Source organism: Halichoerus grypus, chromosome 1, assembly GCF_964656455.1.
Source record: "Halichoerus grypus chromosome 1, mHalGry1.hap1.1, whole genome shotgun sequence".
Taxonomy (NCBI): domain Eukaryota; kingdom Metazoa; phylum Chordata; class Mammalia; order Carnivora; family Phocidae; genus Halichoerus; species Halichoerus grypus.
This window is the reverse complement of record NC_135712.1, coordinates 109,974,103-110,001,165: the sequence shown is the minus strand read 5'-3', so window position 1 is coordinate 110,001,165 and position 27,063 is coordinate 109,974,103. Positions and strand designations below refer to the sequence as shown.

The 27,063-nt window shown below is 41.7% G+C and overlaps 1 protein-coding gene across 5 annotated transcripts in view; it reads left to right on the top strand.

Annotated features, from left to right (window-relative positions):
• MED12L (mediator complex subunit 12L) overlaps positions 1-27,063 on the top strand; it is a 318,467-nt gene that overhangs the window by 69,886 nt on the left and 221,518 nt on the right. For all 5 annotated transcript variants that reach the window (XM_078070369.1, XM_078070350.1, XM_078070359.1 and 2 more), the window contains 7 exons: positions 48-158; positions 1,193-1,462; positions 5,539-5,688; positions 6,469-6,568; positions 6,885-7,021; positions 23,789-23,920; positions 26,932-27,058. In XM_078070369.1, coding sequence (XP_077926495.1) covers positions 48-158; positions 1,193-1,462; positions 5,539-5,688; positions 6,469-6,568; positions 6,885-7,021; positions 23,789-23,920; positions 26,932-27,058 — 1,027 coding nt within the window. The remainder of the gene's footprint in view (positions 1-47; positions 159-1,192; positions 1,463-5,538; positions 5,689-6,468; positions 6,569-6,884; positions 7,022-23,788; positions 23,921-26,931; positions 27,059-27,063) is intronic.

Here is a 27,063-nt window from a genome sequence, read left to right as displayed (position 1 = left end):
GGTTTTGCTTTAACGTTATCAGTGTAACTTTTCTTTGTTCATTGAAGGAAGGAATGCTAGAGAAACATGAATATTTGACATGGATCTTGGATGTTTTAGAAAAGATCAGACCAATGGATGATGATCTTCTTAAACTCTTATTACCACTAATGCTGCAGGTATAGTATGTGTGACCCTGAGCCCACTGATTTTTATGGGCAAGAAGTGAGTCTGATAAGGATGACTAAGTATGTGGATGGGGAAGGGAAAAAAATTCTTTTTGGAATGGAAGGGAAGGATGTCTTGATGCTACAACACATGAAGTGATCAAAAGCCAATTATTTATGTTGTCCATGTTCATAGTTTTTAACCACCTGTCTTTCTAAAGTATTCTCACCTTCCCCCCCACCCCGATTTCTCCCATCACTGAGCTAAGCAGATAGCTTTTTAAATACTGTTTCCTGATTCACACAGATTTCTGTGAAAACAAATCATCCCTTTTTTAAGGATTAGAGGGTCTTCTGTATTTTTTGATGTTCTTTGAGTCCCTGGGGCCGGGAACTTCCTATTTTAATGATTGCTTTAAGATCTGTTAAAATTTGGATTATTTGGAGAAAATTTATTTAGAAAAAAGAAAGTTTTCTTGAAACACTAGTACATGAACTTGATAATTAAAGCGCTATGCAAGAGTATGTAGTGAAAAGTGATTCTCTTCCTCTCCCTAGTGCCCCCCATGGGGACTACACTGCGCTAGTGTCCTGTGTATCCTCCCTGTGACAGTCTGTGCCCATGCTGTCGTTGGAGTAACCACTAGCCAGATGTGGCTTTTGAGCCCTTAAAATGTGACAAGTGCAATATGAGATGTGCTCTTAGTGTAAAATGCACACCAGATTTCAGCTTTAGTTCAGAAAAAAAGTGTATAATATCTCATTAAATCTTTTTGTGTTGATCACCTGTTGAAATGATAGCATTTTGGATATAATGGGCTAGAGAAAAGACCTTACTCTTTTTAATCTTGCCTGTTATTTTTTTTAATGGCTATTAGAAAACTTTAAGTACGTGGCTTGCATTGTTTCTGTTGGATGGCACTGGTCTCTACAGTACTTTTGAAGGGTCTTTTTTTTTTTCTTAATGAAAAAAATCTGTGTTAAAATAGTTGTTTCACTGACTAGCATCAGACGTGACTGAAGCCTGGTGTCCTTGTGCTTCTCAGTATTCGGACGAGTTTGTTCAGTCGGCTTACCTGTCTCGTCGTCTTGCCTACTTTTGTGCCCGGCGTCTTGCCTTGCTGCTGAGCGATAGTCCCAGCCTCCTTGCTGTGCACTCGCCCCACATGATGATAGGACCAAACAACTCAAGCATCGGGGCCCCCAGCCCTGGACCCCCTGGCCCCGTCATGAGTCCCGTGCAGCTGGCCTTCTCAGACTTCCTGTCCTGTGCACAGCATGGCCCCCTGGTTTATGGACTTAGTTGTATGCTGCAGGTAAGTCCCTGGCCCTTGCTATTTTATGTTACAATTCAGTGTAGGAAACAACGGAGTTGAGAATTGCACCTTCAACTTTCACGTCACACTCCGGTTTCTTCCTCACCCAAGTAATTGACAAAGTGAAATCTCATGTTTTTATTTCTCTGTGGAAGACCTGTTACTTCTGTGTAGAAGAAAGTTACTGTAGTCATCCTTCAGTATGCCATGCAGCAGTTCAGTGATAAAACCCTCAGGGAACCCAGAGGATAAGTCTGCTATATCACTTCTCTTCTAGAAAGACCGTTCCTCCATGCGGCATTCCGTAGCTTCCACAGCCCGCGTCTTAGTTGGTTGCCATCCTTCTCTGTTTCTTTAAAATCCAGGTAACTTCTCAGGCTCTGTTCCTCTGCCAAGCATCACTGCTTGTGCGGTCCTTGAGCGTCCAGTAGCATGTAGGCCACTGGGCTTATACTGTCAGGAATGAGATCCAACCCTGTCCTCGAGGAGCTCCCAGCTTATGTTCAGGTCACGTTTCTTGGGCTCTTACTGTGTCCTTCTGTTTCCTACAGGGCTTCAGGGCAGGGCTGGCCATAAAGACATATTCTTCACTCTGGTAGCGTTTATTGTCTTGTGGGGAAGACAGGCTTGTAAATGGACAGTGTCTGTACACTGTTGGCAAAGGCTGATGGAAGATGCACAGGGGACTAAGGGAGTTGAGCAGTGGAACTTCAGTTCAACCCAGAATTCAGAGAGGCTTTCTGAAGGAAGGGCCCTGACTAGTGCTTATTATAATAGGAGGTTTTTTTTTTTTTTTTTTTTTTTTTTTTTTAAATAAAAGGTGCTAAAAACAGTTGGTTGAGGGAACAGCATGAGAAAAAGGCCAGAAGGTCTATTAGTCATTGTGTGTGCTGGTTGGTATTAATGGAACATAAAGCATAAAGCCTGTTGAAGGGTCAGGGCATAGAAGATTCCCTATGTGTCTTATGACTGGGATGCCATTGCAGGGTTTTAGGCAGGGAAATGACATGGTCGGTTGTGTGGTTTAGTTAGATTGTTTTGGCCACAGTAGAGGGAAGAATTGTGGGAGTGGTGAGGTGGGGGGGTGGAGAGAGAGACAAGGCCAGGAAGTCAGTTTGGGAGAGTCTAGGTAAGTTCGTGTTTGGACTATGTTGAGTTATTTTATCCCTTAGCATCACTAAATGGATATGTTCAAGAGGTTGTTACATGTCTCATTCTGAAGTTGAGGAGACAACCGGCTAGATGTGTGGATTTGAATCACTCAGGGCCACTAGGTTCACCCAAACCTCCAGAGGCGGTGAGATTACTCAAAGAGTTAGCAGTGAGACGCGACCTGTGGACCCCGGGGGGCCTGAGTGGCTGAGAGGTGGCAGAAGGGAAGTCCATGGAGGTGACCATGAAAGTGTGGCCAGACTGGAGAGAACAGAAAGTGGGGAGTGCGGTTATAGAGACAAGGACAGTGAGAATAAAATAGGATTATTAGGATTCTTTTTTTTCTTTTTTAAAGATTTTATTTATTTGAGAGAGAGAGCGAGAGAGAGCATGAGCATGGGAGAGGGGCAGAGGGAGAGGGAGAAGCAGACTCCCCACTGAACAGAGGGCTCAACATGGGGCTCAGTCCCAGGACTCTGGAATCGTGCTCTGAGCCAAAGGCAGACGCTTAACTGACTGAGCCACCCAGGCGCCCCGGGATTGTTATGATTCTGTTACAATCCTAGTAATAGCATTTATTGTGTTCTAAGCACTGTTGTAAATTGCAACCTCTATTAAGTCATTTAGTTCTCAGAACCATCCTGTGGGATTGGAACCAGAATTATTGCTGCAGCATTAGTGATGAAATGGTGTAGGTCGCACAGCAAGCAAGTGGCAAAGCTGGAGTTCACACCCGGAAGTCTGGATCCAGAGTCTACACCGCGTGCTAAGCTGCTTCTCTGGGTACTGCGGGAAGTTTCCCAAAGGAGTTAGTAGTGGGCAGTACCCAGCGGTTTGGGGGAGTCTGGTAAGAAGATGGCTGGATCGTCTTTGGGAAGACTGTGGTCACTGATGACCAGTTGAGTGGTGGATGAGAAGCCATATGGAGGTGGGTTGAGGAGCGATGGAGAATGGGGAGAAATAATGCTACCTGTTCTTTGGAGAAACATGTCTGTGAAGGGAAGAGGGAGATTGCTGCTAGGCGAGTGGAGAGTTTTAAAAGGTTTTGTTTGTTTTCTGAGGCGAGGGTAAACTAGTAGGTAGAGAGAACAGGAGAAGTGGGTTGTTTGAGAGATCAGCACCTTGGATATTGGAGGCTTTGGAATTCAGAACACTGGGAAGAGTGCCATCATGGACGGGAGACGAGACCCCCCCGCCCTGCTCACACACAGGAGGAGGGAGCTGGGCATGTGGGCCAGTGGAGGCAGATACATTGGTGGGGCTCAGGGACTTGACATTCCTCACGTCTGCCATCTGCTTTCCACCAGACGTCCCCTACACCTCAGAATCTAGTTTTCTTAATACTTAATTTTGCATTTTAGAGGAAAGGAAATACTGCATTCCCTCTCTAATAAGCTCACAGTCTGTTGTCGAGTGTCACCACAGCACGATGGTGAAGACCTGGTTTTTAAAGAATCATCGCAGACCTGACTTTAGCCTCTCCTCTGCCACTGACTAACTCGAACCTTGAGCCTCTGTTTCTTGGGCGTGAGGGCGATGGTGACAGTTCCTACTTCATTACCACACAGAGTTCGGGTTGCGATGACTGAAAGCTTCCAGGGCAGCGCACAGTACAGAGTAAGGGCTTAATTACGCTGGAGCCATAATATTTCGTCTCCATTTAGGAGGCAGCAGGGTTAGCATAGTGGTTCCAAGCATGTGTGCTGAAATCAGTTTGGCTGGTTACTAAATTTCCTCCGTGGCTCATGTTCCTCTTTGGTACAGTTGGAGAATAGCACTACCTCCCTCATGGGGTTGCTGTGACCTGTGAGTGAGGCGGTCCTAGAAAGTGCTTCATGCAAGCTGGTTGAGTAAAAAATGTCTTCAAGGGTCTAAGATAGGGGTAGACAAACCACAACCTGGAGGCCAAGTCCAGCCCAGGAGCTAAGAATATATTTTATATTTTCAGTGAGTTAGTAAAACAAACAAACAAAAAAAGAATATGTGACAGAAATTAGAGGTGACACGCAAAGCTTAAAGCATTTACTGTCTGGCTTTTTATAGAAAATTTGCCACCCGCTGGTCCAGGGTTACTGTCTATCCAGCATCTATGAAGCTACTTCCTGCATTATCTCAGAGATTATTTCTTAGATTAAAAAAAAAAAATTCCTTTTTAGATTTTATAACTTTAGAAATGACATATTCTAATTCCATCTCATTTTTCTAATTGAATGAAGAAACTGTTTTAAGTGACAATTTTTCAGTGATAATTACTGTGTTTTTATTAACTTTCCTAGGTTTTCTGTGTTGGAATGTTAGTTTATGAATTATAATACTCCTTGATTTCTCAGTAGCTGTACTCCTCCCTTTATTTATAATTCTTTTTTGGGGAGCGCCTAGGTGGCTCAGTCCGTTAAGCATCTGCCTTTGGCTCAGGTCATGATCCCAGGGTCCTGGGATTGAGCCCCACATTGGGGGAGCCTGCTTCTCCCTCTCCCTCTGCCCCTCCCCCTCCTTGTGCTCACTCGCGCGCACGTGCTCTCTCTCTGTCAAATAAATAAATAAAATCTTTAAAAAATAATTGTTTTTAAAGATTTTATTTGAGAGAGATAGAGAGTGCACACAAGCAGGGGGAGAGGGAAAGGGAGAAGCCGAATCCCTGCGGAGCACAGAGCCCGACACAGGGCTCGATCTTAGGATGCTGAGATCATGACCTGAACTGAAGTCAGACACTTAACTGACTGAGCCACCCAGGCGTCCCTCAAATTAATAATTCTTAGTTTTGTCTTAGAACTTGAAAAGTTGAGAATGGGGTCAGCAGTCCATATTTTAAACTCACTGGTAGGAAACTATAATATCGTTATGACAAGGCATCATTTTTACTTTTAAGTTGTTGCACTTTTCTCATTCCTTTAAATATCTGGATTTTCCTGCTTCATTTCTAGACTGTCACTCTCTGTTGCCCAAGTGCCTTGGTGTGGAATTATTCCACAAACGACAATAAGAGCGCGAACCCAGGCTCGCCCCTGGATCTGCTGCAGGTGGCCCCCTCCAGCCTCCCCATGCCGGGTGGGAACACGGCTTTCAATCAGCAGGTAGACTTCCTGTTATGGTGGTTTGATGGGTGTGTTCATTCTTGAGAGGCATCACGGCATAGTGGGCCAGGTGGGTTTCAGCATCTCAGGTGCTTGGGTACCGTTCCCAGCCCTGCTCCCCATCTCTCTGGGGGACCTGGGCGAAGTATTTCGCCTCTCTGAACCACAGAAGTTCATCACGTTGCTCCCTTTCTTCTTTCCCTCTTGCTGGGCAGTTCTTGCAGAGCGTTCTGCCACCCAGAGGGTAGTTACGGTGGTGGTTCTAATACATGACCACAGTGCTCCTAGTTGGTCGTCTGTGATATTTAGTAACTATGTTTTTATGAGTTAGTTTTATTAGTGCTGGGTTTTTTTGGTTCAGAGACTTAAGAAACTTAAACCACAGGATCGCGACTAATGTTGAGAATAAGATCCCTGTTTTTTTGGCAAGCATTTTTCTTAAATTAAATGAAACATGCCTCATTGTTTTCATACATAGAAGAATGGCTCAAAAATGATACTTTAGAGCTTTCACCTTTCCATATGATATGCAAAAAAAAATTTTCACTTGTAAAGCAAACTTTTTTTTTTTTTTTTGGTGAGCATTTGTTATTGAAAACTGGCATTGAACCGCCACTTGTAAATTTTAAAGGGCACTTCTTGGACAACAGGCTAAATTTGCTATGATGTAGTCGAGATGGACTGTAGGACGCTGCTGTGCTCATGTGGGAAACCTGACCTGATTTAGACAGCCACTGTGGCTCTCCAAGCACAAGTTAAGTGGAAGTGCTTATCTTTCAGGTTCGGGCCAGGATTTACGAGGCGGAACAGCAGATCAAACAAAGAGGCCGTGCAGTGGAGGTTCGGTGGTCCTTTGACAAGTGCCAAGAATCAACAGCAGGTACAGAGCACGAGAGAAGAAGGGGTGCTTTTGAATGTTGGACTTCGTGCTGCATTTCTGATTCTTAACTGTCCGTCCACATAGTGAGTAAGGGTGCTTTTTGGTGGGGCCACCTTCTGACTTCTGAGGGCACTCTTCATTTTGTGCCCTGTAGCTCCTGGCTGTCGAGAATGTCAGCTTTGGTTTCATTGGGAATTCTTACGTGCCGAGAACGATGCTTTCTTAAAATCCCTTTTGCCCTGCCTAATGATGATTTTGTACTACGCTGTTGTGGCTTTATTTGACCTCTTGACAGTTGCTTAATTTCCACATCCAGGGGTGACCATCAGTCGGGTGTTGCACACGTTGGAAGTGTTGGATCGACATTGTTTTGACCGGACTGACTCCAGCAATTCAATGGAGACGCTTTATCATAAGATTTTCTGGGCAAACCAAAACAAAGATAACCAAGAGGTAGTTCATATTTTTCTTCTTTTCATTTAAATTTTCTCAGCATATTTTTTTTTTCATTCAGTAAATTCCGGCAAAGCCTTTTCTGTGAAGTGTAAGAGATTATGAAGGTGTCACCCTGAAATGATTTTGTTGTTGGACTAAAATGCCCCCAGATTATTAAAATGAAATGTCCTTTGGGCTGATCAACCTAGGTGTATTTGTTGGAAAGATTTTTCTTGGACTTTTTATCATCACCACCCCCCCATCATTTTAGTTCTAGCAGAATATCCTTCATCTAGTGATTGGACTTTATATAATGGTTTGGCTTTAACTTAGGGGGAGTCTATTTTAATATTAGAGCAGTGAATGAATATTGTGGTCACGGTCTTTGGAAAATCTGTATGCAACGTATTAGGATTCTCCAGAGAAACAGAACCAGTATGGGGAAGGGAAAATATATACAAATATGTGTATGTGAGTGTGTGTGTGTGTGTACACATGCATATGTATACACACATATATGTAAGTGAGAAAGAAGTATTTATTTTAGGGAATTGGCTCACATGATTATGAGGGCAGGCAAATCTGAAATGTGCAGGGCAGGCCAGCAACCTGCGGGCCCTGGGAACAGTTGATGTCATAGTCTTGAGTCTGAAGTCCATCTGGAAGCAGAACTCCTTCCTCGGAGACCTGTCTTTTCTCTTACGGCCTTAAACAAATTGGGTGAGGCCCACCCACATTATGGAGGATAATCTGCTTTACTTAAAGTTTACTGATTTAAATGTTATCCACATTTAAAAAAATACCTTCACGGCAACATCTAGACTGGAATTTGCCCAAAAATACTGGGTACCATGACCTGACCAAATTAACCATCACAGAGAATTATTATCTTATGCTTTCTTGCATTAGATTGTTTCATTATTGAACTGCCCTGTCAACAAAGGTTTTTCAGTTTTTTTTTCCTCAGCCTTATTTTGGGACAATGAACAAGTTTGCCTTCTTTTTGCAATGGGAAGCACCCGTGGTATAGCCAGGTTGTGTTAGGCACCAAGAATGAGGAAGTTTTAAGACATGGTACCGGCCTTCAAGGAACACCTTCGTTGACTGATGACTATTATCTTTGATTTTCGGACTAGCCTTTGGGAATGCGTATGGGGAAAGGAGGGATTAAACAACAGACACAGTAACCCAAAACCTTTCCTTATCCCACCCTGATGTGAACCTGATGGGATCCTGTTGTAGGCTATTCCTCTTTCTGGAATAATTTGTGTTGTCACCCTGCTTCTAAAAGATAAGGTTGCAAGTTCACGGCTGCCAAGTGGAATGTCAGAGTGTTGGGTGAGGTACAGACTGGGCATATTTTCTCATTCATTGTGAAGTCTCAGCAATGCTTTGGTACTTCCATAGAGTACACTGATTATAAGTCTGCACAATTCTCTGCTAACTGACACAAGTTAAGGTGTTACTGTGTTCTTTTATGGTGTCCATTTGTAATAAAGACTTTCTTAGATAAAAGGTTGCAAGACTACTAAGGTTTTTAATATACTGAAGTGAGATACCTGGAAGGAAAGTTGAGATACCTAAACTTCAAGATGTCCTTTTGGACTCCTAAGCTTCTTGCACCAAGTGTTGAGTAAAGATTGTGTTGTTCTCTTGTGAGCGTTTTAGCAAGTGCACCAAAACCACTTGAGTTTTGTGGTTAGCCTCACTGTAGACCTTTCTGGTGAATGAACTGCCCAACTTCACAATTACATGCCCCATTCACCCACAGAGACTTAAGTTATTCACTGGCACTCTTAAGAGGAAATGATGAGTGTCATATCAAGGGCAGAAATTAAGTTTTAAATCTATGTATATATAATTATCTAAATTATATATACATATATATATATATTTAAGTAGGCTCCATGCCCAGCATGGAGCCCAACTCAAGGCTTGAACTCACGTCCCTGAGATCAAGACCTGAACTGAGATTGAGTCAGATGCTTAACCAACTGAGCCACCCAGGCGCCCCAAGTTTTGTATTTTTTTTTTTTTTTTTTTTTAAGATTTTATTTATTTGACAGAGACTCAGCGAGAGAGGGAGAAGCAGGAAGAGCCCAATGAGGGGCTCGATCCCAGGACCCTGGGACCATGACCTGAGCCGAAGGCAGACGCTTAACGACTGAGCCACCCAGGCGCCCCCCAAGTTTTGTATTTGTGAATTAAAATCACACTATAAGCTCTCTAAAGCACAGTTGTCTCCAATGAGGGACTTCACCCAGGATATGGGGAGGGGGATGCCACTAGAGGGCGACATGTACTCAGGACCGAGAGTCCCAGATGTTCTCGTGACATACTTCGTCGGAAGGAACGTCAGTGTTGCCCTTTTAGGAGTAATTATGTTGAATGTTGACTCAACTATGGAAAGAGTTGATGTGAGTGGTTGCTTTGTGGTTACAGTGCTCTTTTATGAGTAAGACAAAAATTTTATTTTAAACCTGTAATTCAGACTGGTCACCTTTTCTTAATAATCTGTCAGAAAGAATAACTAGGCAGATCCAGTTGATTTAACATTAGGATAATTTTTAAACATTAAAATATTTAACATTAAATTAATTTTTATTGAACATTATATTGTAAGTTTTACAATATGGCTTTGGCATCTGTGTGTGTGTGTGTATATCACGGTGTGTATGTATAAGTAGGCAAATGACAGCGTTTCATCTTTGTGTTTATTCTTCATCAGGGTCTACTATTCCCTTGACTACCAGGTCACTTTATATATATATATATCTGGAATTCATGGATGAGCTGTGGAGTTGTATTAACTGTGATCAGCTGTGTGACCTTGAGCAACTTACTTGCAGGCTCTGTGCCTTAGTGCCTTCATTTGTTAGGGCAAATGCTCTATGCCAACTTACCTATCCCTCAGGGACAGGAGGACTTTGAGAATTATAAAGCACTCTAAATATATTTAAAAATGTGAATGATAAATAGCAATAATTATTAGTAGTGTTGTATTGGAAGAACCAATATGATGTAACTATAATTTTCTGACTAGGAGTTGTATAAAGTGGTGTGATTTGGATTCAGAAACAGGTCTCACTTCTTTAAAAGGTGCTTCCTCTTTTTTGGTTTCATAATTCGTGTTAGGACAGACAACATGAAAGATAATAGAACAAGTGACCAGCCTCTGCAATTGCGGTGAGCTTGAGGTTTGCTTTTGTTGAAGTTGTGTTTAGGTAGGCCTGGGCCTGGATTGCTCAGCCTGCTTCCTCACATCTATTTGGGCAAGTTGAATTCACCCTTCTTGATTCCTTTTTCTCTGGAACTGCTGAAAGGAAATTGAGTTCTTTTCACTTTCTTGTAGGGAGGTGGGAGAGCAGCCCTACAGATGGGACTCGGAGTCTGAAGTTCAGGTTTGTGTGTGTCATTAAGTCTCCGTGTTTGGTCAAAGCCGTCATGCACGGGATGAAGACGTTTGAGGCCTTTGTCCTGCCCTGTGCTTGGACTGTGGTCGTGAGAGTGAGCGTGGGCCCCACGATGGGGTGTGTCAGGCCTGTGGCGTGCTTCTGCTCATTCTCCGCGGACTGCCGTTATTCCTTTACCCTCTCCTTCCCTGCTGCCCCCCTTATCCTCAGCAGGTGCTTCTGTGTTAGGGTTTGGGTACTGTTGTAAGAGAGGTGAAAATATAAATCTTAAAACCCTTAATGTTTACTTACTCTAGATCTGTGCTGCTTGATTTTCCATTCAGTATAGTGGGAGATACAAAACTTGTAACGCTTAGGACAGGGCTCGGAGACTTGTGTTGTATGGCTGTCAGGAGGTGCTGTAAGTTAACGGTAGGCTGTTGGGTCCAGGGCCCCTGTGAGGCAACACGGGAGGGGGCTTGCCCTTTCTGAGTAGAGTGGCCTGTCTCAGATTCTACTTGGGAAGGCAAACCCACTGTTGTCTGATCATTCAACATTTCAAGAGAACTTGGAATTCAAGATTTACATGTGAACTTTTCCAATCTTAACACACTCTGCAAGCCAGGCAGTGTCTTTTGGCCATGTTTGCCCAGATGCCTGTCACTTTGCCCCTCACGGTGCCTGTTTTAAACACTGGCTTACTGATTTGCCTGTTCTGTGTTTCAGAACCATTTCTGCTCTGGGTGATGGGAGGCAGAGAAGCCTGATGTCCACGAAAGGGACTGTTGCTGGGAATGGAGGGCACCTCTTGATTCCAAGTCCTGACTGAGTCTGTCACTTGGGACCTACAGGCGGGGGCCACATTGCTGACCTCAGGTCTGGGGGAGAGGTGCCCCTCAGCCTTACAGAGCAGCCAGACCGCTTCCTTCCTCTTGGCTTCTTTCCTTGTTTGTGTTGGTTGGGTGTGAAGGGAGAAGTAGCTGCCTCTTTGGGTCCCCCAGGGACATGGATAGAAGGGAGAGTCTAAAGATGGCAGGAAGAGCCGCCTTTTCACTTCTCTCTCTGGTGCCCGGGGAAGCCGACTTTGTCCTGGGTAATGAAAAGGCCAGAACAGCTGCAGTGGCACATACATTTCCTCTTTCCCTGCTGCTAAACAAACCTGAAAATCTACATATTTATTGTTGCTTTCCTGCTTATTCATGAAGCATTCTCTGAATAGGTGTGATGAGTTCATACTGATTTTTTTGAATGGCATAGGCCCAGAGTCCAGAGCAGCCGTCTGACTCCCCTCTGGCCCAGGCCTCCAGGGCCAGACCAGGTCGGCAGCCATGTGGTTGAGGAACCCTCAGCACCATGCAAAGGAAAATCTCCGTTTCCGTCTGCTGGTCATTGCTGGGCTTTGTTGCATGTTTTTCTCCCTGCCAGCCTAAAGCCCCGCAGGTCGGGGTCTGTGTTCCTTTGGCTCACCAGCGTATCACCAGTCTCTAACACCGTGCCTGGTGCCCCACATGTCCTCAGGAAGTACTTACTGAATTGGTTTTTGGGGGGGCTTACAGAAAAGCTGCTGGGACAGTGAACTGGAAAGGAAAGCCCTCTATGGGATTGGGTTTGGAAGGGTAGGGGGAATGCAGAAAGAAAATCTATAGAATATGTTGGCTTTAACAACGGTACAAGGAAGCATGCGCAGGTGGTGGTAGGAGGGCGGCTGACAGGAGAGTTCTCAGCTGTCAAATCAGCAGGTTAGTAGCGCATCTCTTGGGCGGTATTACGTACAATTCACTTACTCTTCATGAGTCTTAATTTCCCCACTTGTAAAACGGGATTTCTACCTCCTGATGATGTGAAAATGACCTGAAACAATGTCGAGAAAACATTCAAATATTTATAGTGCCTAGCGTGTAAAGGGGTACTCCGTAAACACTACCTACTATTACAACTGACATATTTAGGGAAGCAGTTAAACTCTAGAGACATGGAAGGAATATGGTCCTACGGTCCCTTGGGACTACTGTGGGGACACACACACACACACACACAGCCATCACACAATCCATTAATCCAAAACGCACAGCCAACATCTGTCAGGCTTTTTACATTCTTTGATTTTCACAAAGACTTTACCCTCAGCAGGGAAGCAGTCGGATGGGACTGGCCCACCCCCAGTGAGGTGTTTGCAGTACTACCATGTAGTGAAAGAGATCGTGCTCATTTCAGTGCTTAGGGGTATTTTGGGGTTGTTGTTGTTGTTGTTTTTAATGTTTAATGTAAGAGAGAGTCACTTTTAAAAATTAAGACTCAAGATAACAAAGTCAAATGAGGCAGAAGTCAAGCAAACAAGGAAAACACACCTGGATGGCTTCCCGTAAAGGGGCATGTGCTGAATTTTAGAATTGTGGATGCTGATCGCAGCCCTGCCTGAGTACACTGTCCTGGAGAAGTCACATGGTTTCCTCCTGGACGCCCAGAGGGGGAGGTGCCAGTCTCTTACAGCTACCGTTTTCTTCTTTCTTCAAGTAAACTTATTGTGAAAGGGTGATTATATTAACATGGCTGGGGGTGGGGGAAATGGCATGTCCAGACATTTAGACATTACTGTAATGGTAAGGGTCAGTCATGAATCCACTTAGATTGTGGTGGGCCTCTTAGATTGTTTTTGAGCATGTGATACAAGTCTTTTTTCTTCAGCCTTTTTATGAGTACATCTTAAGTACTAGGCCCTGTTATGTGTTATGCCATCTCATTTAAATTTTCCCTGGCCAGTGAGAAACATGTTTAAAAATTTTTTTTTTTCTTTATCTCCTTTGCAGATGAGGAAACCAAGGCGTAGAGCAGATGAGTAAATTGTCCAAGCTTATACCCAGCTCACTGGTGGGAAAATAGGGATTGGAATCCTAAATGGTTCTAGAATCCAACTCTTTTTTAAAAAATTAAAAAAGATTCTTTTTTTTTTATTAATTTTTAAGTAGGCTCCACTGGGTGTGGAGGCCCCATATGGGGCCTTAAACTCACAACCCTGAGATCAAGACTTGAGCTGAGATCAAGAGTTGGGCGCTCAACCAACTGAGCCTCCCAGGCACCCCTAGGACCCAACTCCGGACTAGTACATTCTATTCCTTGTCCTACTTCTTTAATAAATCATTTTATTTCAGGTAACTATAGTGGAACAAACAAGTGTCAGATAATTTTGGAAAAAGGAGGGAAAAACCTTTATAGTTGCCACAGTTTCCATATTAATATTGGCATATTTATTTGCAGGAATAATCCCTGATTTTTAAAGGCGAAACAATTTCAACATAGTAAACAATATTTAAGTTAGAAAATCCAAATCTTCAAGTTGGGCAAGCTGACCCTTGTAGAGTATCACACAACTGAGGCCAGTTCAGACCTGAATTTGAGTCCTGGCTTTGCTGTCAAGTAGCAGGTTGGATTCCAGCTAGTTACTTGTTCCCCCAGGGTCATTGTCGCTGTACAGTGTCTTACTACTAGAATCCACTTCACTTGTGTTATGTTCATGGTTGGATAACATTGTCAACCTAGTACCATGTTTTAGAAATTTAGGTTTCCCTCTTCTCATCTGTATGTTCCCTTCATTTTTCCTAAAAGACAAGTAAGTAAAGCTTATTGTACCATACAGTGATGACTCTTGGATATTAAGTTGGGTGTTTTCCTTATTTTCAGTAAGAGAGACCTGACACTTTTCAAGGACTTTTGGAGAGAGTTACTTTACAATTTGTCTTATGTAGGACTTCTTTTTATTTTGAGAGAGAGATGGAGCGTGCATGTGCAACCTGGGAGGTGGAGACAGGCAGAGGGGGAGAGAGAGAGAGAATCTTAAGCTGGCTCCACGCCCAGCATGGTGCCCGATGCTGGGCTCGATCTCATGACCTCGAGATCATGACCTGAGCTGAAATCAAGAGTCAAACACTTAACCAGCTGAGGCACCCAGGCACCTCCTTATGTATGATTTCTGTTATCCTGCAATTATATTGTTCTCAAAACTATTTTTTGCATTTGTATTATTATTTAAATGTTGATGATGTAACTGGAGAATGGCAAATTCATCTTTTGGCATAGTGCAAATTAATGACAATTAGTTGAATTATATACTCAGAGGAATTGTTTTAATTTTGTTTTCTTATCTGTCACCTTCTCAGAACTCAGAGTTGTGCTATGTTTAACTGCTGCTTAAAAAAAAAAAAAAGCCCTTTTTGCTTTCATGGTATTTGTTTTGTTTCTTAGATGTCCTAAGACCTAAAGGCTCATTGATTCTAAGGATGTGAGACTAGGAAAACCTGCCCGTTTTCCATCCAAAAATCAGCCATCTTAAATATCTTTTGGAAATGTACATAGGGAATCAGTCATTCATATTTAGAAAGATTTTTCACAAGTGAATACTATTTATATGTAAATATCCTGTCTTCTGGGTTTGTGGTTAACAACCTTAGTCTTACTTCATGGTGATTCTGCATGTTAAGTGCTATTTGGGATCATGTACAACAGGCTTACGTTCTATTAGCAGTTTAGACCACGTTTTAACTTAATGCAACTCTTGAAATTCATCCAGATCTCCATAATGTGCCTCAGGTTGCAAGCCATATAACTTGCTAATAACACTGCTCTCTATATTATCCCATGTCATTTATTGGTGCTGTAATACAACTTTTTAATCCAGATATGACCATTTTGTTTAATGTTGACTAAGAGTGATTAATTACATTTATAAACTTGTCCTGTTAGTCTCAGATTATAAAGCTGTTGAAGAGCCTTATTCAGTATCTGATCTCAAGTTCTTTTAGTTTGCTGTTGCTTACAGTAATGAGTCATTGGTTTTTCCCCATTCCCTTTTATGGTATCGTTTTATAACATAGGTAGCATATTAACAAATTTCTTAAAATAGCAAACAATCTCATTAAGTATCTTCTAATTTCTAGAGGAAGCCTGACTCTCAGATGTAGTTGTCAATTATTTTCCCTTCTTTGTTTGTTATAGGAGACATGTGGTTAGTTTTTATAGACCATTGGGTTATTGAGTAATTGAATAAAAACTGAATTAGGCTTAATCTATCAAGTTTAAGCTCACCCTTCCCAGGAAAGAAAAATCTGACCTATCTCCCTGATGATGAAGAACTTCTTCACATTTGGGGTGTCTTTATTATAGATGTAGATGGCACCATCAATGATGATTATTTGCAACAGAGTTAACAATGATTTCAGTGTTTTACCACTGTAGGTGTGTCCAAAGTTCATGAGGCCAAATGAACAATGCTGTTATTTGAAGGACCTTGCTGATTTTTGAATTTTGTGTCCATTTATTGTCTTACTTGTTCTCATTATAGCAATTATTTCTTCTTGTGATTTTTTTTTTTGTTTTTAATATTTGTTGAAGTACGAGTTATTACAGTACAGTGCAGGATGATACAATGTTACTAGTTTCAGGTGTCTTGTGATTTTTATGTGCATAGGATGGAATACATTTTTGACATTATGAAGTGCTCTTTAGCTCACAACTTGGACGCTTCTCCCACTCTTCTGCCCCGAAGGTGGGGGGTATGTTGGCATACGAGCTCCTCCTGTGGAGCACATAGCATGGATTTGACTCTTAGGTCAGTGACTTAGTAGCTTTGAGCCATTTAACCAGTTATTTAACCTTTAGGCCTCAGTTTGCTCAACAGTCATAGCATTATAGTGAAAGCATCAGAACGGGGCATACTGTATAGCAAACGCTCATTAGGTACTTGAGCAGTAACCACTGTTCATTTTGGAACATATCCTTTTGATATTTTCCTGGGCATTTATGTACATATATATGAACACTTAACAGGTCGGAGGACATAAATGGATTACATTCTACAAAATATTCTGCTGGATTTTCTTTTTCTCTCTGCTTACTATTGTCCATCACTTGCTTATTTTTGTTTTACTCATGATGTTCAGCACTCTTATTCTAATAAAGCCTTCTAGTTCTCTGGGTTGATGGAAGAAGATAATCATTTTATGTAAACTCTAGTGATGTTGCCATATCCTTTCAAGTATTTATTCCTTCTTCCCATTGGCTAAATCCTTCAGAATGATTCTAAGTAATAGTGTTGGGACCAGCATCCTTGACTCATTAAATTAGGAATGAGAGTACATCTAGTACTTAACACTTAATTAGCTGTTAAGTTGTCAGATACTTTTCTATATTAAGTAAGTGCATGTGTGTTTTGGGGGAGGGGAATAAAATGTAAACTCCTCCCACCATTGTCTGACCCCCATCTTACCTTGTTTCTGCTTTTGGTTTCATGTAGGACAGTGTTGCTTTTACTCTATGATGAAAAATATCTGTTGACTCTACTATTTGCCAGACACTGAAAATAAATGCTGAAAATAAAACCATGAAAAAGACAAATCCTTGACTTATACGAGTATCTGGTCTAGCAAGTATTAGAGGAGGAACGAAGTCTTTGGTAATTCATTTTCTGCGTGTCCATTTGATTATAAGTCTGGCACGTTCCTAAAGAGGTAGGAGTCTGACTGGAACAGTGGGTGGCAGTGACTGATTCGAGTGGGGCTTAGCAACAGGCTTCCTGGTGTGTGTGTGTGTGTGTGTGTGTGTGTGTGTGTGTGTGTGTGTGTGTGTGTGTGTGTGTGCGCGCGCGCGCGCGCGCCCCCCCACTTGAGAGATTTCCATGTAACAGTGATGCTCCTTGTGCTTCTAGAGATCTTGATTCGGTGATGATGGGAGCAACAGAAAAAATGGGCTTTGGAATTAGGTCTCCTAGTTCTGCCCCTTTAGATCTCTGTGCCCTTGACCATCTTAACCTCTGAACCTCAGTTTTCTTATCTGTCAAATGGGAATAGCAAGACCTACTTCAGAGTTTGTTGTGGAGATTAGAGGTGATGTGTGTGAAACACTCAGTGTCTGCTCGATAAATATATTCAGCTATTACTTCTACTACCTGTGGCTGGACATTTACAAGTGTTAATATTGTTATTGCCATGATTACATGTTTTAATTTATCCCGTGGCTAGAATTCAGATTCTTGACCCCCTGGTTTGGTGCTTTTTCTCCGGCCTTAATTTTATGTGCCATGGCTCAATTTCTCTTTCTTTCTGTCTCTTTCATTCTTCTGTATCCTAGTTGCTTCTATGTAGTTGCAGCCTCGGGGTGCATGCTGTGGACTATTAAAGTCTTACTATCTATTATGAAGTATCAATATGAAAAGCTGCCTGTTACTGCTCCTGAAGACTCCAGCTCCCCTTTACAGTATTTGAGATGATAAAGGACTTTCCTTTAGTAGCTCTCAGAGGTGTGTCTCCATTTCCTAATGGATTATTTGAAACCAATAGCTGGAGATCTAATAACCATGAAGCCATGTTGTGAAAGATGCATATTACATGGAAGTAATATTCTGCACAAGAGAGCAGAATACTCCGATGTTGTAAGCATCAAGAGTGGAGGTGGAAGAGCCCAGAGAAGCTTGGAGCTCACACAAAGGACATTGTGTACTCTAGGACGAGGGTCAAGATTACCTTCCTGGGTTCTTTTGAACACACAGTGTTGCTGTACTTACTTAGGTCGTTTCCCAAGATTTATGTTGTGGCAAGAGTTTTATTAATTAGCTGAGTGATCTTGGACAAGCTATTTGACATCTCTATGCCTTGGGTTCCTTAATTGTAAAATGGCAATGATAACTAGCTCATAGGTAGTAAAGATTAGAAGAAATAATTCCTGAAACACATTTATTGCAATGTTGGACTGTAAATTGAGTAAGCACTCAATAAATGTTAATTATCTTTATTACCACCTGTAAATTTGCCAAGATATCTTTATTACTGATTTTGAGGGTGATTATAAGTCCATACTAAGTTATTTTATGTTTTAAATTTTCATTAAAAATGACTGAAAAGAGGGTCACCTGGGTGGCTCAGTCGGTTAAACGTCTGACTCTTAATTTCGGCTCACGTCATCGTCTCAGGGTCATGAGATCAAGTCCCATGTGGGGCTCTGCACTCAGTGCAGAGTCCGCTTGGGATTCTCTCTCTCCCTCTGCCCCTCCCCCCGCTTACACACGTACATTTTCGCTCGCGCTCTCAAATAAATAAATCTTAAAAAAATGACTGAAAAGATTTACATTTAAGGTCAGGAACTTACAGCTTTTAATTTTTGTTGTGTCTGCTTTTGTCAGGTAATAAATGCTAAGATTTTAGTAATGACTAGAATAAGCAATACATATTTCAGAAAACCTATTCTGAAGAGTATTTTTGATCGGAATAGAGGCAGTTTCATCTGGTCAGGGCTAATCTCTTAGTATCCCAAATGTTTTATAATGTTGAGCACAGAGCAGCTTGCCTGATGAGTACCTGATAGATTTTTTTCTTATGACCAAAGAATTGCCCAGTCTTCACTACCTATCGAAGACCCCAATCCAGAATGCAGCACTAAATCTGAGAGGAATGGGGTACCCCTCTGTGAATCCCCTGGAGCAGGAGGAGGAGCAGTATCCCCAGAAGAAGTAGGAGTGCTGCTTCTGGAAGAAGGGAGGAATGGTGGGCTGGCAGGGAGCTGCCCTTGTCTGAGAGGGGAGAATGCTGTCGGAGGGGATTTGAGCCTTACTGGTAATCACGCGTCTTGGACTTCCCCTTTCCGTTGTTCAGTGGCAGCCCTCTCCAGTCTGCCTTCCTTATTTATACATCTTTAATTAGATACTGAAATATCACCATTTGTCTGCAGAAAAATAGAAATAAAAATAAAACAAACACCACACAAATGTCCATAGTTCATTGCTGAAGACAAATGCTCTTGCCTGTGAACCATCCATAAGGACTTTCTCTCCATGTGAGTTCACTTTGTTTTCTCTGATTTGATCCCTTATGAGCCTCCTTCAAATTTCAGAGGAAATCTGTCAGTTTCTGGGGCTAGAAAGGGGGGAGCGTTTTAGTATCATGCTTCACTGATGAGCACTCCTATCTTCTTACTTTAAGATAATTTCCTTGGGTTATATTTTCAGAGATTGAATTATTGGAACAAATGATATAAAAAAACATATTTTAAAGATTTTATTTCTTTGAGAGAGAACATGAGCAAGGGGGGAGGAGACAGAGGGAAAGGGAGAAGCAGACTCCCCGCCGAGCGGGGAGCCTGACACAGGACTCGATCCCAGGACCCCGGGATCACGACCAGAGCTGAAGGCAGGCACCCAACTGACTGAGCCACCCAGATGCCCCTCTTTGCCACTTTTTATTTGCTTGTTTAAAACTGCTTTGAAGTAATTTCCTATTGCTGCCATAGCAAGTTATCAGAAATTTAGTGGCTTAAAGCAGCACAAATTTTTTCTCTTGCAGTTTTGGAGGTTATGATCTTACTGGGCTCTAATCAAGGTATCATTTGGGCTGCATTCTTAGGGGGGCCTCTAGGGGAGACTCTGTTTCCTTCTATTTCCCAGCTTCTAGAAGCCCCCTGCATTCCTTAGCTTGTGTTCCCTTGCTCCATCTCCACAGTACCCAGCACATCATCTTCCAGTCTCTCTCTCACCCTGGCTCCTGCTTCCCCTGTCACATCTCTTTGCCTCACAACCTGTGATTACACTGGTCCCACCCAGTAATCCGGGATAATTCCCCCCCTCAACATCCTGAACTTAATCACAGCCACAACGTCCCTTTTGTCCTTTAAGGTAATGTCTTCACATGTCCTGGCTTTAGCGTGTGGACATCTTTGGGGGTGGGGGTGTTATTCTGTCTCCCACCACATATTCATTTCTTCTCTTGTTCATCTCTCTCGAAATTTAACTCATTCTTCAAGATTTTTCCCAAAAGCCACTTTCTAAAAGGAAGCATCTAGTAGTTTCCTTCAGTCTTCTCTTTTGGCTTCTGTTAAATGTTGACTTTCTGAGATAATTTTCATTTCCTGTTTTCCTTTTTTCCTTTTCATTCATTTCCTTTCCATTTCCAAATTATTTGTACACATGTATGTCTCTCCCACTTAATTGCCATCTTACTGAAGGACAGGGACTGTAGTTTATATCTTGAACTCCTAAATTTCCTTGAATTTTTGCCTTGAAGATATTATATGTTAAAATCATATATACTAAATTTCACTTAACAAATAATTATTGTTTTAAAGAAATGAGCTTAATATTCTTAGAAATTTGTTTATAGGGTGTGAACGCACTTCAGTTTACATATTTGAGATTATGATGTCCTGTTGGTAGTTATTTGAATTAATTTGTAAAATAGCATCTGGAAGGAAATGAGAGTGATCCTCTAATTTTCCAAAAGTTGATTGGTGCAGAGTAGTGGGGGAGGGGTGCAAGGATCTGCCTATGGGGAGTGTGAGCCATGGGTGTCTCTGTATGCACATTGAACATGTCTAATTGGATATACCCTGGAACTGGTGCTTAGAGTGAAAAAAGCAGGATATCCTCGTTTTTGGTAGTGGAAGCTAGAAGAGGCCTCTTGGTAAAAATAGCTTAAAATGTGAATCAAAACTTTGTAGTAATTAGTAGGAGCCGGAGGGGGAGTTTTCATTGAAAAATTATCTTGAAAAATATGCTGAAATTATAAAAGTATTTTATAACTAATAGATAATTTTTCAGTAATAAAGAACTAATGAAGTACATTTTGACCCAAATACATAAATGTAATTATTCATATTGCAGGGATAGTTTGCTTTCAAGTTGGTATCATGTGCCCTGATTTTCCAACATGATTTTCTAAGTTAGTAATAAAACATCTTTTGTAGTATCTTACTGTTTCTTTTAAAATAGGCACAGAACCTATGTATTCCTCCATCCCCACCACTCCAATATCCTAAGGAAGGACTGGCATTATTTGGCAGTCCATCTGATATTCCAAAAGGAGTGGACTTTGCACTATTTGAATCTGGCCAGTATTGGAAAATATTTATTAGTTGAAAATAGATTATGGGCATATAACTGATATGAATATAAGAAAATTTCTGTAATAAATTTTGTATTTTAAAAACATAATTTTTCAGCAGCATTTTCCTTGGATTTTCGTAATTCACTTATTTCCTAATAATTACAAACTGAGACCACGGCTGTAGCAGGCCGACTGCAGGCCCTCCTGTCTTCAAGTTAAGATCTCAGATGTCTGTAAGCTGGGACTGAGATATGGAAGGTACAAATAGCCGAACTTAATTACTTCCTCTTCGATGTTGTCAAAACGTCTTGTAGCTTTCTTGTTTTTTTTTAAAGTTTATTTTATTTGTTTATTTATTTAAGTAATCTCTATACCCAACATGGGGCTCGAACTTAGGACCCCAGGATCAAGAGTTGCATGCTCCTCCAACTGAGCCAGCCAGGCACCCCACGTCTTGTAGCTTTATGATTAGTTGTCGTTTCTGCTTTTCTTTCTAGAAGGTGAACTTTCGGAGCACAGGGGCCAGGTCTTTTAAATTTTTGTTTGCTCAGTGCCTAGCATGGGTATTTAATAAGTGCTTTTGGAAGTGAATTGACTCCTTCCTAAGAAGGACTTATTTTCTAGCACATTACCCCAAACTCGTGGTCCTATCTGGATGTGTTAAGAAGAAGTGTTTTCCCTTATATGTGCTATTCTATGCATCTTTAAGTCAAGCAGAACCTATTACTTAAGTTGAGCGAGGGAGTCATTTATTCTTTTGTAGCCTATTTTCATCTTATTTTAATGATGCCGAAGAAAATAAAAAAAAACTTTATAAATGTGGATATGATGCACATTACTGACTGCATGAATTTATTAAAAACTGATGGTAGTATTTTTAGGGTAACTCCTTTTGTTGTCTATAATCTAAATCTAAGCATGTGGTGCTTCACTGAATTGACTTTTATATTTTGACTTTTCTCTGGATTAGATGGAATCCAGGCAAACATTCCTTCTACTCTGCTTTCTTTTTTAAGTGTTAAACACAACAATCTTTATGTATTTTAATTGAATTATTTCTTTTAATTTAAATTAAGAGACCTAGAGATGCTTTTGAGATCTGCCCTAAGTAACATTTCTTTGTTTGAGTCAACATGTGTTTAACCAAGTTTAGGGTAGGATGACTAAGAATCTTGGAACAAACTGATTTTCATGATCTAAATTGTTTGCTAGTATCTACAAGCTGATTAGGGATTCTTACCTTGGGATTCTTGGGTGTCTTCTTTTTTTTTTTTAAAGATTTTATTTATTTGAGAGAGAGAGAATGAGAGACAGAGAGAGAGAGCACATGAGGCGGGGAGGGTCAGAGGGAGAAGCAGACTCCCTGCCGAGCAGGGAGCCCGATGCGGGACTCGATCCCGGGACTCCAGGATCATGACCTGAGCCGAAGGCAGTCGCTTAACCAACTGAGCCACCCAGGCGCCCTCTTGGGTGTCTTCTCAGAGTCCATGAACTTTCTGAAAAGTTGTGCTAGATTTATGTGTGTATGTCTGCATATTTTTCCTGGGAGTGTGTTTACAGCTGTTATAATCTCAATCGAACATATGGATTCTAAAACGTTAAGGACTTCTCACGTAAATGCCAATACTGTAATTATCCAGTTCTTCTGGCATAGTGTTTATACAACTGGACAAATACTGAAAACTGGCAATTGATGTTACATTGGTTGGCTTGCATCCTCTAAAAGGAAAGGTGAGGTTACATAAAAGGATGATTCCTCTTTTCTCTTAACTCCCCCTGCCTGTCTCTAATTCATGTCACTTGGGTTCCTGTGACCTTTCTTTGACCCCTCTGATCCTCAGTCTGTGGGGCCCATTTCTAGGCCATGGCAACCACAGTGCATAGTTCCAGGGACAGTGCTGAGCCCCACATAGACCCAGGATGTACTGCCCTCTGCTAACTGTGTCTGCTTTTAATAATTTGTTTCTTTCTGATGCTTGGTTGTCATTTTTCATGTTTGTTGTTTCTAATGCAGTGAGTCTTTGGCCAGCATTCCAGCCTCCCCTCCAGTTCCCTTCAGTTCCTTGTTGGAGTGGGTGGCTTGCTGAGCTGCCATGTTCGGATTGGGTAGCGAGTGAGGCTCTGAGTGTGAGGGGGCCAACAGTGGAGTGAGTGCTTGGGGTTGGGAGCAACTCTTCTGGATATTCAGTGCTCAGTTTCCCTTTCTCTTGGCTTTTGGTGTTGAGTTCTGGAGGATCAGTGGGGCTGGGTGATAATTCTGTGTAGATGAAAGGCATATGCAAGGAGACTGATAATTCCCTTGAAACTGTCACAGACTGAGCTGTTCTAGTGATTTCCTTCCTTGTCACTAAAGTGTTGCTCTTTATACTTCAGTTAAAAAGGATTTGGGAACATTTTCTGAAATGACTATAATAAAATATAAGAAAGCTTAATTAAAGAAAGCTTTAAAAGCGTTAAAAATTCCATCGCTTGCTTTCTGTCATTGGGTGAGCGCTTCACTTGACGTGGCTGGTCCCCCTTTCTCTTGACTGTAGGTTGCCCCCAATGACGAAGCCGTGGTGACACTGCTGTGTGAGTGGGCGGTGAGCTGCAAACGGTCGGGCAAGCACAGGGCCATAGCTGTGGCAAAGCTCCTGGAGAAGAGGCAGGCGGAAATCGAGGCAGAGGTAGGTTCAGTTTTCTTTCTGACATCATTTAAAAATAACTGTTTTGGAGAGGATTCTTTTTTCTTACTCATTATGCTATTTTTTTTCTCTCTCTTCAAGGAAAAAAGGGAGAATGTACAAATTCACATAAGGACTACATATAGGATCCCTTTCAGTTGATGAAGCCAATAATTTATATTCTGGACTAATTTAGAATTGTATCTTTTAAAATAAAACTTCAACATCTGAATTATTTATTTGTTTGTTTAAAAGATTTTCTTTATTTGACAGAGAGAGAATGAGCACAAGCACAAGCAGGGGGAGCAGCAGGCAGAGGGAGAAGCAGACTCTTTGCTGAGCAGGGAGCCTGTTGTGGGACTCGATCCCAGGACCCTGGGATCATGACCTGAGCCAAAGGCAGATGCTTAACTGACTGAACCCCCCAGGCGCCCCTAACATCTGATTTAGAACAAAGACCTCTCCCTATATAAGGTTGAGATACACATGCACATATATACGTTTTGTATTATATACATATATATATACACGCGCTCACACACACACACAGATATGTATATAGTATACACCAACTATTTGAATTTTAAAGCTACATAATACTTTAGTGGATCTGGAAATATTTTCTTTTTCTTTTTTTTTTTTTTTTAAAGATTTTATTTATTTACTTGACAGAGACACAGTGAGAGAGGGAACACAAGCAGGGGGCAGGGGGAGAGGGAGAAGCAGGCTTCCCGCAGAGCAGGGAGCCCAATGTGGGGCTCGAACCCAGGACCCCAGGATCATGACCTGAGCCAAAGGCAGACGCTTAACGACTGAGCCACCCAGGCGCCCCTGGGAGTATTTTCTTGAGGCAGTTCTGATTTTGAGATTACAGATACCAATTTGTATTAGTTCTGAGATTATATTTTGGCCCCAGAGAGAGCATTTAAAGCCTCGGGAGTGGATTATGAAGGAAAAAAAAAAAAACAAAGCTAACTTGATAAACTTTAGCTTTTGTTGAAGGGAAAATTTTTCAGCCAGCCCCCTTATCTGTCCGTGAGATCTGGAGGGCTGGCCAGGAGAAAGGCTGTGTGTGGTGTGAGCGGCCCGCCGTCTCTCCGCCCCATGCAGACCGCTGCAGGGCCCCCTCCTCTCTGCTCCTTGCTCCTCACAGCAGCGACCACCGTCTCTTCAAACTGGAAGCAGATCATGTTGTCCCCTTATGCAGACTCCTGATGGCTCCTTACTGTGTCCACAGAGCCTTGTATGGGCCTCCTGGACCGCCTTTCCCTCATCTCAGTATTTCTCCCCTGGGTCACAGCTGCAGCCGCCTTGGCCCTCCTTTACCTCCAGCACAGCAAACCAGCTGCTGCCTTGGGACCTTGGTCTTGCTCTTCCTACTGGGTGGCACACTGCTCGCCAGTCTTCACATGGCCAGTTCCTTTCTGCCATTCCTAGTTTAGGAAGTGTGGCTTTCTAGCATTCCTAGCTCAACATGTGTCGTCACCTCCTCAGGAAGATCCTGCGTCACCACCCTTCAGGCGCTCTTTCTCACAGCACTCTGTTTTCCTCTCCTTGTTGGCTTATTGTTTAATGCCTGCCTACCGCCCTCTAGAATGTAAGCTTGACAACAGGGACCTTGCCCGCCCTGTTCAATGTTGTGTCTTTGGCACCCAGAATAGTGTTCAGTGCATAGTTGATCCTCAGAAAATGTTGTATGAATGGATGAGAACTTAGCTGGTTCTGTCTTACTGATAATACTCTTTCCTGCGAAGCTCTTAAAAAATGAAATAGGAAGAATATATCTATAGACATCTCTCCTCCTGTTGGGAGAGTACTATTCACCAAATAAAAAGGATCACATTGTTCAACGTGGGGCTTGAAGATACTGGGTTAAGTAAGGTATGAAACACATGACCCATTTTACAATGTGCAGTTTAGGAAAGGTGTTTCATTGCTGTTTTTCCTATGAGTAGATCTGTGAATTGCAATGAGTAAACTTTAGTAAGTTGAATTTCTCAAATTTAATTGCTCCTTCTGAGTTGTTACATCACACAGGCATCCCTTCTTCCAGTGTGTTCTAGGAACACATACACAATCACTTTTGGAAGAGGCTCACACTGATGACTTTGTAATTTTAATAGGTGTAAATGTATCCACATCTAAAAAATGTATTCTCTGAGGGATGTTTAAGATAATTGATTGTTGTTGAACCATCACCATTTTCAAAATTTGACCTTCGTGAAGAGAGGATGGAATGTAATAATGAATATATTAATATTAAAGAATAGACAATGAAAATGGGAAGGTCAAAGGGATATGAAAAAGAATAGAAAACAGGGTTCTGGTTGCTTTTGAACTGTTTCTTTTCTGGTCTCCTAGTAAGTTCTGTCTTGAATGCAACTTCTCTAGATCTGTGTTTCATCAGCTATGGAGATTCCACAGGTTCTAAGAGATCCTAACTGGTGAAGTGTGATGAGTGAAAGGATCTTATCAGAGGAATTATGTTCACTTTCTCATTTGACATCACAGTTCCCAACATCCCCTGTACACACTTGTAAATACACTCACCTAGCAAGAACAAACACAAAAACATCGAACTCAATAATAACATGCCCAAAAGTTTCTTAGGGGAAGTATATACAGTTAGTTAAGCATGAGCTATTTAAAAATGAAGACAACTTTGAGTTATTTTTAGCAATTTTGCATAGGGATAATGAGTAGTTTATTGTACTGTGCTGTATATTCGGTGGATAGTTATAACTTGTGGAGAGTTTATAATTTACATGAATAATGTTTTCCATGGGTGTCTTGGAAATCATTTGAATTGTTCTGGGGTAGTTTCCCCTAACTTTGAGAAATTATATTTACCTATGATGCATAGCCCTCAAATAAGTACAGAAATCTCAACTAATTTTGCATGTTTTTTTTTTTTTCTGACAATTTAAATGTTAATAAAAAACTAACAAATTCATGATCCATTGTGGCTACATTGCCCTCTGTAATTAACTGTGCTTGTTTATTTTTAATCTTAGAGATGTGGTGAATCAGAGGTATTAGATGAGAAGGAGTCCATTTCTTCAGCCTCTCTTGCTGGATCTAGTTTGCCTGTTTTCCAGAATGTTCTACTAAGGTTTTTAGATACACAGGCCCCCTCATTATGTAAG